At 50.8% G+C, this 12,760-nt stretch overlaps 1 protein-coding gene across 2 annotated transcripts; it reads right to left on the minus strand.

The window, feature by feature from the left end:
• Window positions 1–3,233: 3,233 nt before the first annotated feature.
• DYNLL2 (dynein light chain LC8-type 2) lies at window positions 3,234–12,424 on the minus strand. 2 transcript variants are annotated; one of them, XM_044248600.1, is made up of 3 exons: window positions 12,326–12,424; window positions 8,157–8,295; window positions 3,234–5,306 (listed from the first exon to the last, which is right to left on the minus strand). In XM_044248600.1, the coding sequence occupies exons 2-3, from the start codon at window positions 8,286–8,288 to the stop codon at window positions 5,169–5,171; spliced, it is 270 nt and encodes an 89-aa protein (XP_044104535.1). In that variant the 5' UTR covers window positions 8,289–8,295; window positions 12,326–12,424; the 3' UTR covers window positions 3,234–5,168. The 2 variants fall into 2 exon arrangements, with proteins under 2 accessions (XP_044104535.1, XP_044104534.1); XM_044248599.1 differs by lacking the exon at window positions 12,326–12,424 and adding an exon at window positions 11,134–11,326.
• Window positions 12,425–12,760: the final 336 nt, after the last annotated feature.

Here is a 12,760-nt window from a genome sequence, read left to right on the forward strand (position 1 = left end):
ATGTGACCTTAGCTAAGTTTCTTTCCCTTTCTGGTCCTTCATTTCCTTCTCTACAATATGGGTGCACTTGGACAGGGAGGGGGGAGACTGGTGTGACAAGATGTGATGGGGTAATTGATGGGCCTGACTCCCCAGAACCCTTTATTCTTCCCCCAAGTTTTATTGTCACAGACCCCAATAATCAGTATCCCCGTCCTCATTGCTTTCCAATTTCAAAGCATTTTCACATACATGTCATTTGATCCTCATAACCACCCTTTAGGGTAAATAGGTATTACCCCCATTTTCAGATGAAGATACTGAGTCTCAGAGAGGACTTGCCCAAGTTCATACAGTGGGTTACGTGTTAGAGCCGAGACTCAACCCCAGGTTTTCTGATTCTAGATCCTGGGTTCCACCCACACTACCATTGTCTTTGCTTGTTTAGCCTCTCTCTGGAAACTCAAGAGAGTGATGTCTAGCAGCCTAACCACAAACACTATACACCTTTATTTGGTCAAAAGAGAGGAGCATAAGGACCTGGGGTCCTCTTTGCTCTCTTATGAATCTGTCTGTACCAGTACAGTAGCCGTCTAAGCAGGGGAGAATGCCTCTGAACTGGTGTGGACACCAAGCCCATGACATCACAAAGATATACATACAGGTACACTTGACCTCTTCCAACAGGTGATACAGCATACTCGTTACCAAGGTGGTAAGGAAGCTATACCTTTAGTTCAGAGGAGGCAAGAGGTTACAATTCTGGGATTCTGTTCTCTAAGTCCACATGATTTATTTACCCCTCTGGTGAGACCTCAAGGAAGGGGCAGCTCCTCAATCCTTGGTATATGGGAGAAGGGAAAGATGGGGAAGTATCCTCCCTGCCCTTGCTAAAGCAGAGTCCAGGAAAGGTATCAGCGAAAGCAGGGATTTGCTCCTGAGCTCAAAGAGTTGGGTCTAAAGCTCGAGGAGTTATCAGTGAGACCACTACTGTCAAACCCAGTTCAGCCCTTAGGAGTCACAGTGCCTGGGCTCTAGAAATGCTAGCGGCTACATGGGCTTTGACAAGTCACTCACCCTCTGATTCAGTTTGCTTCTCCAAAAATGTGGCTAATGACTGCTGGGTCTCGCTCAGATGGGTGCTTGGAGGTTTCCAGGAGAGAAACAAACTGAAATGTTGTAAAACATACTTTATGAACACGTGCTTTCATTTTTCCATAGATGGCAAGAGGAGTGACCCACTCACTCCTTTCGAGGCAGCAGGAAATTACATACAGGCTGGGCAGCAAGAGGGCATAAGCCAGACAGGAGTCTATTCAGGAAAGGTTGGGCTGCCCTGGGGTAGAGAGGATGCCCATGCTCGCTTATACTCTTCTTTTTTCATTTGACCAACATCTATCAAGCTACAGGGCAAGTGCTATTCTCTGTGAAGACAGGCAGCAAAGAAAAGAGAAAATGGCCCTGCCACAGTTTATATTCTGATTGTGGGAGACCAACAATAGCAAACATGTCAAGCACTAGCTTTGAAAAGTTCTGTACTGAACTACACTGGGTAAGGTTAGTAGCGGTGGTAAGGAGGTGCGACCTCATACAGGATGTCAGAAGGCCCCTCGGCTAACACTATGTCTGAGTAAAGACATGAAGTGAGGGGACAGTCTGGGGGACAGCCACACCTTAGGTCTAGGCTACGGGACCACTAGAATTCTGGAGACAGACCCGGCAGAGACAACTCCCTACCGTGCTGGTTTGGTTTACTCCCCTTGGATTCATTCTCTTCTCTTTCCTGCTCCGTTCCCTCCAGATTGCATGCCTGGGTCAGCCTTGCCAACTGCCTTTCAGTTATGTTTAGCCAAAGGCCCCAGAAGATTGAAGAGGATAAAAGAGAAGTAGGCTATGGACAATCCCACTCTCCCTGGCCCCAGTTCTGACAGCATTCAATACAATGCAGCTGCATTCAATACAATGTCCATCTGCCTTCTACAGACCCTTCTGGAACCCATCCTCCCCACAAAGCCTTGTGGGATTAGCCTTCCAGAAGAGCAGTGTACCTACCTGGATATGTTGTCCACGGATACCAGCTGGATGGCTTCTCTCACCAGGGCAAAAAGCGGAGTTTAAGCCCTAGAGATCCCCTTCACAGACAAAATGTGGACCGTGGCCTCACTCCCATCCCTCAATGCTCCACCTCTATCAAATTATTCATACCAGGAAAGGCAAGAACAGAATTTGGGGGTTCTAGAGTCCCTTAGGACCTCACTGCACCAGAGGCAGAACCCTCTCCAAGATCCAGCCCAACTTCCCACCTGAAGGAATTCAGTCTACCTACCTCCAACAACCAACAACTTGTTGCCCAGTTATTTCCTTGACTGTACATTTATCACTATTGGAAAAAGCTTATCAGTGTGTAGGTGTGCTCTACCTGATTAGAATATGTATGCCATGGGAGCACAGAATTTATCTTGCTCTGTGTGACAGCATCCTAGGCTCAAGTACGCAAAAACTCAGGTATCTCTGAGTAAGTGGCAATGGAAAGGTGTACAAAGCAACCCTGTTCCCAGACACTTCCATAAGGATTCCAACAACTGCTTGGCATCAGGGGTGGGCAGATACTCTCTGAAGTATTGCCCACCTCTTCAGGTGTGTGGGTGCAGGAATCCCCAAGTGGGACAGCCAGAATAACACAGGAGTCGTTAGAATCACTCAGGTTCCATCAAGAGTGCTTCCATCCTTCTAAAGATCCCCCACTTTTCCGTTTCTAAGTGGCTAGAGCAGGTCTTGACTGATAGTGTTCAGGCCTCGGGGACGCACAGGAGGAGGAGTTAAGAGGGCTACAGGTTCTTGGCCATAGGAGGGCTTGGCCAAAGGTTCTAAGCAGCAAAGATCCTCCAGGTCCGAGACAGCAGCTGGAAAACTGCCATCTGGACCTGGGGCTGGAAACAGGGAAGGAACAGGCTGGAACATGTACTATATCAAAGACCCCAAATGTGGCTCACCTGGCCATACCCAACAAGGACCTAGAAAGACTGTGAGTGACTACCGCTGGTTAATTTTCTCCCCAGTAAAGGGGTCTCAGACTAGACCCTACAACTAAAATTTGATTCAGGGCAATCAGTCTCTCTTTGATCTTATCTCTTCAGCCCCCATCCTACTCCACCCTAGATACCCTCTACCCCCACCCATGTGTGGCACCACAGTCACCAGGGTAGCCATTTTGTCCCCCCTCTCACCCTCAAAAAACCCAAACAGCTCAGAAGTGCATCAATCGACCTTTAATGTCCAAAAGAGGCATGGATGCAGAGCATAGATGTGGTGGGGTCTCAGCCCCTGCTCCAGAAATGAGGGAGATGACACAAACCAGACATTTCCAACTGGCCACACAAGTCTGGGAAGGCAGGGGGAAACACAGATTTTGACATTCATAAAAAAATAAAACCTAAAGCCAAGCACTCAATCTTGTGCCCACTGATGGGTTTGACAGGGAACTCACTCACCATCCCTGGTCAGCACCCACCCTCCCCCGTCAGCAACAAAAAGAAAGCTCGGCACACACTAAAGGCTTGGGGAGGGGGAATTCTCCTGCCTCCCCACCAGCCCCAAGGATGGACTTGTGGGGGGGGGAAAAAAAAAAAAGAATGAGCTGGATCCCAACCACCCCCCTCCCACAGTGCCAACCCTACACATGAGAGTTTTAAATGTGATTTACAAGAATCAGCAGCTCGGTCAGCAATGACCTCCCCCCCACCCCCGTTTGATCAATAGACAAGATCTCCCCCTGCACTTTCCTTGGAATCTCCGCCCACTAGCAGCCCTGCTCCATCTCCTGATACCTGGCTTCACCACTACAAGACTAATCCCCTCCAAAGTTCCCCCAAAGGTCCTTACAGCCCTTTATCACTTCCATCCCCACCTCCCATAAGGGCTGCAAACACCCACAAATCACTTTTCCTCTCCACTAAGAACCGGTTCCAGGGCAGATGGCATCACAGCCATCTCCTCGTGCGCTATCTTCCCAAAGCCTTCTGGGGAACAGACAGCCATAGGGCAAGCAATGTCTGGGCCAGATGGCCTATGGGGGTTGACAACTGCCTTCACCCCCTAAACAGACACCCCCAGAGGTTTTTAACGTAAAGGCCCAATCAGAACTAATCGTGCCACCTATCTAACCATACGCCTTAGAGATTCCACACTGTTCTGCCCCTCCCTCCCCTCTACCCCAAACCAAGATACACACATACACATACACACACATATACACAGAGGAGAATCAAGGGAGACGTCGATTTGGTTTGATTGCTAAGACAACTAAGGAACTACAGTCACCAGAAATTCCCTTGCCAGCCAACTAACAGGGGCTGCTCTAAGAGAACTCCAGAGGAATGAGAAAACTGAGGGCTAAGCAGGGAGCAGACAGGAGGAGAGAAGAATGAATAGAAGAAAAAGAATCAAGCTAATCCTACCCCCAACATCCTCCTAGCATGAGCTCTGGCAGGAAGAATAAAAGAAGGTAATCCACAAAGACACAGCCCTTACTTAGAAACTCTTCTGACAAAGACAGCAAGATAAGTCTGCTCCCCACTCCCACACACCACAGACAAACACGTCTCAGGGCCCCTCAAAGAATCCACCCCCCACCCCACCCTGTGCCCCAAGCCATGGAATCACAGTTCAGTGGAATATTCTCCCTGGTACTAGATCAATCCCCCTAGCCTCCTTCCTATCCCCCTCTCCCTGCCAATCCTTACGCTGTCCCCTGCAGCCTCCCAGCCATCCCAAAGCAGCACCCACCACCAGGAGGAGGTGGCTGCACAATTTGAGTTCTGCCTCCAAAAACCGCCTGCTCTCCCCCAGCCCTCCTAGTTTTACAGGCTTTGTTGAGGGCTTTTTGAAAATTTTATGTAGGGAGAGAAAGAGAAGAGGGAGGGGTGGGAGAGATTTCCTAGTGCAATACAAAGAAAAAATTTTAAAGTCTTGAAAAATAAACATAAAGCAGCCTTCTTCCCCAGGCAACTAAACAGAAAGAAGTTTGGTTTTGTTTACTGCGACATACACATGAAATCGAGTATACAGTCCATGCAGTAGCACAGCCATTGGAGAGGACTTCCTGATGCTGGCCCCAGTGCAAAACAGTCCCAGCAACGCCGCCTGCTTGCCATCGCTGCCGCCGCCACTGACACCTTCACTGCGGCCACCTAGCCTGACTTGAAGAGGAGGATTGCAACTTGACCCAAGTAAAAATAGATGAAGTGCTTTGTCTCGTGTGTAACATAGCTGCCAAAATTTCGGCCCACGATACAATGCCAGGTAGGGTTATATTTCTTGTCAAATTCCTAAAAATAAATAAATAAATAAAAGGGAGAGAAGAAAGGTGATTAGGATAGCTGGAAGACGAGAAGTCAGAATAGGAATCTGATTTAGTAATCACCCCCGCTTCCCCACCCTAAGGCCATGGCCTCAACTCCCCAAACCTCAGGAGCTCAGGTTAAGGCTGTCTAGGACACTCTTTCCTTCATTAATAATGGAACACCGCAAACTCCATTATTCCTCTCTAGCACTTTATACTCTGATCATCTCTCCTCCTCCTCCTAGCCACCCTACTCCATGGTCCACCCTGTGATTCTTTACCAAAGGAATAAGGAAGCCCAGGGCATAAGAGACCACTCCAGTGTCTCAAAGTATGAAGAAAGCAGGGAGGAGCAAGCCTCCCTGACTTGCCACCTGCTGCCTCCACATTACTAAACCAACATTTCCAAATGCCAAGAACCAAGACACCAGAGCCAAACATCAGAAGTACCAGGAAGCAGTTCTTTGTAAGTCAACATTAAAGGCACTCCTGTGTGCCAGGTACTGTGTGGGCTTTAAGTAGCAGAACAAGGACATCAACCATGAGATCAAGGCAATTCCCTTACTTCTCTTACCGGCACACGTTCAGCTCAAAGCAACCTAGGAAATCCTTCTGACCTAATCAGACAGACAGTTCCCTGTCACTCCATAGATCCAGGAGGAAACAGACGGCTCAGCAGATGCACCCTGCCATCCAACAGACCTCTACCATGGACCCAGCAAAGCTGCCAACCCTGGGATTGCCCCCTTAGGTGCTCAGCATAAAACCTCTTTGCCAGGGCGCCTAGCTGGCTCAGTGGGTTAAAGCCTCTGCCTTCAGCTCAGGTCATGGTCCCGGGGTCCTGGGATTGAGCCCCACATCAGGCTCTCTGCTCCACCAGCAGCCTGCTTCCTCCTCTCTCTCTGCCTGACTCTCTGCCTACTTGTGATCTCTGTCAAATAAATAAAATAAAAATATTTTTAAAAAATTAAAAAACAAAAAACAAAAAAACCTCTTTGCCTCCTCACTGTCCCTTACACCAAGGGACTCCAAGAGGTATTAGTGAACAGTAGAAAGGGGATGGCTCATCAAATCCAGCCCTAATGCTGCCTCTCAAGACACTGTAACACAGGAGAACCATAGCCACTTCTCTGGGTCTCATTTTCCCTATCAGAAAAACAAAAAAGCTAGACCAGACTTAACCTAAGGATTCTCTTGACTCAGAGTCCATGATTCTGGATCCTCTCCCTGTACAGGACACCTAAGGCTATCACTCAGCAAGGAGCCAGCACCCCCAGCTGGCTCCTCACCCACTGGGGCTCCTTATACGGAGAGTCTCTCAGTACTCCAGAGTTTCCTCTTTTCATTCCACCCCACCTAAGTAGGAAAGCAGAAGTCTATAAAACTTCAGGATGCCCTACCACACCTCTATGAACCAGAACAAACCTACACTTAGGCATCCCTTTTGGGATACTACAGCTGAAAACATCAAAGACTAGGATTATGCCACTAGCAGACATGGATTCTGCCTGGGAATCAGAGGCCCCTGGGTATCACTTCTCACTTCTAGCTCAGCTGCTTCCTGTGTTAGGTAACCAGATTTAATTCACCCATTCACTCAGGAATTTTTCAGGGACTAAACCTATTACCCCAATATTGCTCATCTATTTTTGGCAAATTACATATTCAAGCCCACCCATTCTTAAGAAGGTGGGGAAAAGGAGAGGATACAGTACCTGAGTCCCTTTCCCCCCCCCCCAAAGATTTTATTTATTTGACAGACAGCAATGACAAGTAGGCAGAGAGGCAGGCAGAGAGAGGAGGAAGCAGGCTCCCCACTGAGCACACAGCCTGACAGGGACCAGGACCCTGGGATCATGACCTGAGCCGAAGGCAGAGACTTAACCCACTGAGCGCCCAGGTGCCCCTAGTCCTTTTTAAGAGGGGGTAAAAAAAAGAAGAAACTTCCTATAGGATAGAGATTATTACAGGGATATCCCATTTAAATAATGCAGTTCCTTGAAAAACTTGTGTATGATCTTGTATTATCTGTTCAATTATCCTCGATTTACATTTTGAATAGTTCTGATTTCAACCAGTTACATTTGATCCTAAGCTTCTCTCCCCAATGCCCTGTAGTCATAAAATTATCTGTAAACACACACACACAGACACACACATAAGCACACCTCAGCAGAGCTCCTATAAAGAACTCTTAAGGTGGGGCACCTGTGTGGCTCAGTGGGTTAAAGTCTCTGCCTTCAGCTCAGGTCATAATCCCAGGGTCCTTGGATAGAGTCCCACATCGGGCTCTCTGCTCAGCAGGGAGAGCCTGCTTCCTCTTCTCTCCCTCTGCCTGCCTCTCTGCCTACTTGTAATCTCTGGCAAATAAATAAATAAAATCTTAAAAAAAAAAATTAAAAACAAAAACAAAAAATCTCCTAAGGTAGGGACGCCTGGGTGGCTCAGGCATTAAGTGTTTGCCTTTGGCTCAGGTCAGATCCCAGGGTCCTGTGATCGAGCCCCACATTGGGCTCCCTGCTCGGCAGGAGGCCTGCTTCTCCCTCTCCCACTCCCCCTGCTTGTGTTCCCTCTCTCGGTGTCTATGTCTGTCTGTCTGTCTCTGTGTCAAATAAATAAATAAATAAAATCTTTGGAAAAAAAAAAGAAAAAAAATAACTCCTAAGGTGAATGCTTTGGCAAGAATCCCTCTCTAATTTGTCTGCTTTGTAAGCTTCTGGGTTTTGTTTGCATGGGATATACCTGCTTTCCTAAGTCCCCAGTTCAGATCCCCTTGGGGAACAGCTTAGACGTCCACCCCTAGCCCTAGCCAATAGCCACATCTCTCTTGGCGCACCTTCTTGATATAGGCAGCAATGTCCTTCTCTATGTTGTACTTCTCCATAGCCTGCGTGGCGCAGTCAACGGCATCCTGTTGCATGTCCTCAGACATGTCTGCGTTCTTGATCACTGCCTTCCGGTCAGACATCGTGACACTGCAGAAGAAGCAGAGAGGTGAAGCTGATAACCCATGCTCTAAGCAATGCACATTAGCAGCTGAGTACGGAGCCTCAGTGGGAGAACAGAGTACAGAAGACAACAGAAAACACAGACATGAGGCATTGTAAGAAGAGGGAGGTCCTAAGCTTTTAGGAAAGACCTGGTCCCCAAACCTGGGAAATACAAGGTGGATAGAAAAAGAACTAAGAAGCCATTGATTTTTAGCATTTATAAAATAAGGCTTTTTCCATCTATTTCTGGTATCTTAAATAGTATCAACTGCCAAGATATTACAATATATCACCTACTAGCTGTGTCCTTGGGCAAGTTACTTAACCTTTGTGCTTTCATACCATCATCTTGAAATGGAGCCCTTCAGGGTTACTGAGGGCAAACCAGGTGGCATTAACACCTGAACACACTAAGTCCTTGATTTAATGACCATTACTGCATCATTGGTAACACAGTGGAAAGAAGATGAACTGGGAATCAGTAGGCCTGACTTCTGGTCCTGACAATGAACTCCTGTATCTTGTAGTCTTGGAAAGCCACTCACCCTTACTGCATTCGATATTTCCACTTTAGCAATGAGGCTAACTCTCCTTGTTACAAGGATTAATTAAGGTTATATGAAAGCATCTGCGAACAAGAACAGTCTACACTGGGGTCTGTGGGCCAGATTCAGCCCACCACCTGTTTCTGTAAATAAAGTTTTATAGAACAGGCAAATATGGCAGAGTTGAGTAGTTCCAAGACAATGCATGGCCTGTAAAGCTTAGTATCTTCTATCTGGCCTTCCACAGAAAAAGGTTGTCAATGCCTGGCAGTGAGAGAGATAACAAAAGGTGAGGAATTGTTATTTTAACAGCCCCATTTAATATGCCTGCTATCTAACCCTTGGCATTCATCCTATAGCGACCAGAATTTTGGGGTAGACCTTGCATGGTCCGTTCCTGGGATGACAGAAATCCCCAGAAGGCTGGTCAGAACCTGACTGGCAGTCTATAGCAGGCGAGTGCTTTGCAAGAACCGAGGAGATGAGCTGCAAAACCCAATCCTCTGTCCTTGACCACAGTCCCATCACAATGATTCCCCCAACCCCCACCCCCAAAAGAGGACTCTGTCACCCGGCCCAGCAGACAAAAGATGTCGTCATTCCAGCCCTGTCTGATATTAAGGCTACACAGGAGGCCTGCCTGCTCAAGGAGAGATCCCTGGTACTGTTCGAGGCCACCTTGATCTCTGCGCCCACAACAGCCTGTGTGCTGGGTGGACTAAAAGGGAAAGCAGAACTCACGATTACTCCTTTAGCCTGTACCCGATGCAAAGAAAGCATATATGCCAGCTGCCAACCACACAGCCCTTGACCGCACCCAAGGCACCTCAAACTAAGCAGGGCTGGCTCTATTTCAGCAGAGACTGGCAGAGGAAAGTTAGTGGACCAGAAAAATCCGACCCCACACCCTAAGAAGTACCTGAGCATCACCAGGTGCTGAGGAAAAGGTTAGGAGAACCTTGTTCAATGCCTGACTAGCTACATGACCTTGGGCAAAGCAATACCTTCATTCTAAAAACCCATGGTTGAAAGAAGATAAATGGGGCAACTTCAATGAGTTTGAGCAGATATACAACTACAGAGAAAGAATGTTCTGAGTATTATAAGACTATTTGAAGAAAACTAGTGTCACCTGATGGCCTATTCCAGGTTACCACTCAGAAGGGGGCACTGTTTACAAACGCAAGGGTGGGGGTGGGGCCTGGTAAGACACTGTGAAGTTAAAGCGTGAAATTGGCACTGGTTTTCCCAGCAACCTCACCTGCTCCACGGCCTCATCCCCAAAGTCCAAAGGAACAACTCTGTCACAGTAATTAAAAGCCACTTTACTCTCTAGTAGGAGAGCGCCTGCGGTTACATAACGTTGGTCTTGTGACTACAATGCTACGATTCTTCACCCTGGGGCCCCCAGGCGTATGAGGGGTGAGGCCTAGCCCCAACCTGCCGTGTGCAAGGTGCCAGTGAGAAAAGGACACGGAGGTGCCCGGCATACGCACCTCCCTCCTGGGAAAACAAGCAAGGGACCTGGGCCTCCGTTCAGAAAGATGACCAGAGGGCCCCAGGCCAGCTGCCTCGGTCGAAAGCCAGGCGCTCCTAGGAAAAGCGAAGAAGGCACTCCAGGACAGCTCCCTATCCGCTATCCCCAGTTTTGTGTCATAAAAGGCCAAGTCTCAGAAAGCCCCGGACCACCCTCCCCTGAGCCCCCTCCCCGATTGCTGACATTTCCCCCCTTGAAATCTCCAAGGGGACTTATCCCTCCACCATGCCCTCCTCCGGAGAGCTGCGGCCCCCGAAGGCCAACACCTGGGGCATGAGAAAGCATCCTCCCCGCCACCTCCGCCCCGGCCGGTCAGCCGCCCTCCCCCGCCCGGCCTGGAGCAGCGCCGGAGTGACTGGGCGTCCTCGCCGCAGGAAGGACGCCCCGGAGTGTGGCGGCGGCGGCAGGAGGCGCCGCGTCACACCCGAGCCCTCTCCACCCCCTCTCCCTCGGCCCCAAACACCAGAGGCCTCCACGCAGCGCCGGGAGACTCCCGGGAGGGGAGGGGACGGGAAGGAGGCGGGGAGCCGCACCTCCGCAGCCCCGGGCCTCCGGCCGCGCCCGAGGGTCGCGAGGGCACGGGGTGGCGCAGCTCCGGGAAAGAGGGGCCCCGAGGGCGTCACGCCGAGGCCAGCTCGGCTCCGGGCCTCGGGGCTGGGCCTCGGGGCTGGGCCTCGCGCGTGGGGCTGCACGCGACCGCCGCGGGCCGCCGCCCCGGGGACTCCCCCAGCCACCGCTCACCTTCACGGAGGCTAGTCCGCGCGGGGCCTCGGGGGAGCAGCGATGGCCTCGGCGCGGGCAGGGGCGGTGTCCCCTCGGCTCCTCCAGCAGCAGCAGCAGCAGCCGCCGCCGCCGCGGTCTCCGGCTCCCGCGGCCCCGGGCCGATCGCTTGCCGCCGCCGTCCGCCCTTCGAGCTTCCCCGGCCACCCGCTCTCCGCCTCGCGCCCGCCGGCCCGCCGCCTTATCCTTGCTCGCGCCTCGCAGCTCCGCTCCGCTCTGCCGCTGAGCACGGCCGACGCGCGGCCCCCACAGAAATAGCGCCCCGCCCCCGCCCCCCCGCCGCGCGCGCCGCCGTCCGCGCTCCCCATTGGCTGCGCCCGCCCGGCCCCGCACTGCGGGCTTCTCCCCGCGCCGCTCTCGCCCCACATCTTGTTTCCTCCCACAATGCCTCGGGGCGGAGGGAGGGGGAGCTGGAAAGGGTGGGGGGAGGGAGAGGTGGCCTTAAGCAGAGAAACGAGAAGAAGAATGCAGACCCTTCCACCCAGGGCTAGGAGGCCAGGCCTAAAAAGGAATAAGTAGGCGAGGCTTAGGAAGAGGGAGGGGTATAAAGACCCCAATCTCAAGGAGAATAAAGAGACCGAGAGGGATGGAGATTTCAGACCCTGGGAGTAGATGGGGAAGGGGTAGATAGAGATCCTAACCAGAGAAGAGGAAGGGAAAGGAGGTGAAGTCATCAGCCTCAGAAGAAAAGACAGGACACCCCATCCCTCCCTCCCCCTCCCCCAGATCAGTAGGAAGGAGAGAAACCACCGCTCAACGGAGAGGTAAAAGCATAAACAGCCCCAGGGCTCCCCTCCCCTTACATTCAGGAAAAGTCCCTTCCCCAGCTCAGTCTTTGTTCCCTAGTCTCAAGGCCACAGGACCTCAGCTCGCAGCTGCAGCCCAGCTGCTGTTTATCGTCTGAGAGCTATATGGAGGCACACTCTAAGCACGGTTGTGAAAAGGGAGGTTGGTCTTTGGCACGCAGGATCCTGGAGTAGAGGTGAGAGTAAGCCATTTCTGGTCGGTGACGACCTCACGGGGAGTGCACAGAACCCCCGAGAGGTGCGAACCATAGTGTGGCAGATCTATGAGGAAACTTAAAATTCAGCCCATGCATACTCCTCACCTTATAGAGAAGAGAACCAAAGCACAAAGGGGGCAGAGCTCTCACCAGATCACTGCAGGTCAGGCTTGGTCTTGGCTTCTAGGCTGAAAAGTGGTGGGTGCTTTTAGGCAGCGGCACCTCTGGTGGCTGTGGAGGCTCTCTGTGGGAGTGTGTGTAAATGCCCAGTGAACTTTGGGAGAGATCCTGCCCATCACTCCACCCCACCCACCTCCAGAGAACAGGAAATGTCTGCCTTTTTCTTCCCCTCTGTTTCACAAAGGAAGTGTCTACCTAAAGGGGTGGTGAGAATCTTTGAGCCACGTGTTTGGGCCACACAGTGAGGATTAAGAAATTCCCCTTCCCATCATTTTCCCTTCCCTGCCTCAAACCTTGTTCAGGAAGTCGTTCTTGCTCTGGCCGTGGTCTGCTCTGGTATGGAACATCATAATTTAGTATTCATTATGTATCAGGGGAAACCTGGAAAATCACGCCCTCCCACTT

This window comes from Neovison vison, chromosome 5 (assembly GCF_020171115.1).
Source record: "Neovison vison isolate M4711 chromosome 5, ASM_NN_V1, whole genome shotgun sequence".
Classification (NCBI taxonomy): domain Eukaryota; kingdom Metazoa; phylum Chordata; class Mammalia; order Carnivora; family Mustelidae; genus Neogale; species Neogale vison.

Excerpts from the sequence above, each read along its gene's own strand:
- DYNLL2 (XM_044248600.1), bottom strand. The coding sequence starts at position 8,288 with ATGTCTGACCGGAAGGCAGTGATCAAGAACGCAGACATGTCTGAGGAC. Across the intron at positions 5,307-8,156 it reads TTGCTGCCTATATCAAGAAG|GAATTTGACAAGAAATATAA; the intron begins GTGCGCCAAGAG and ends ATTTATTTTTAG.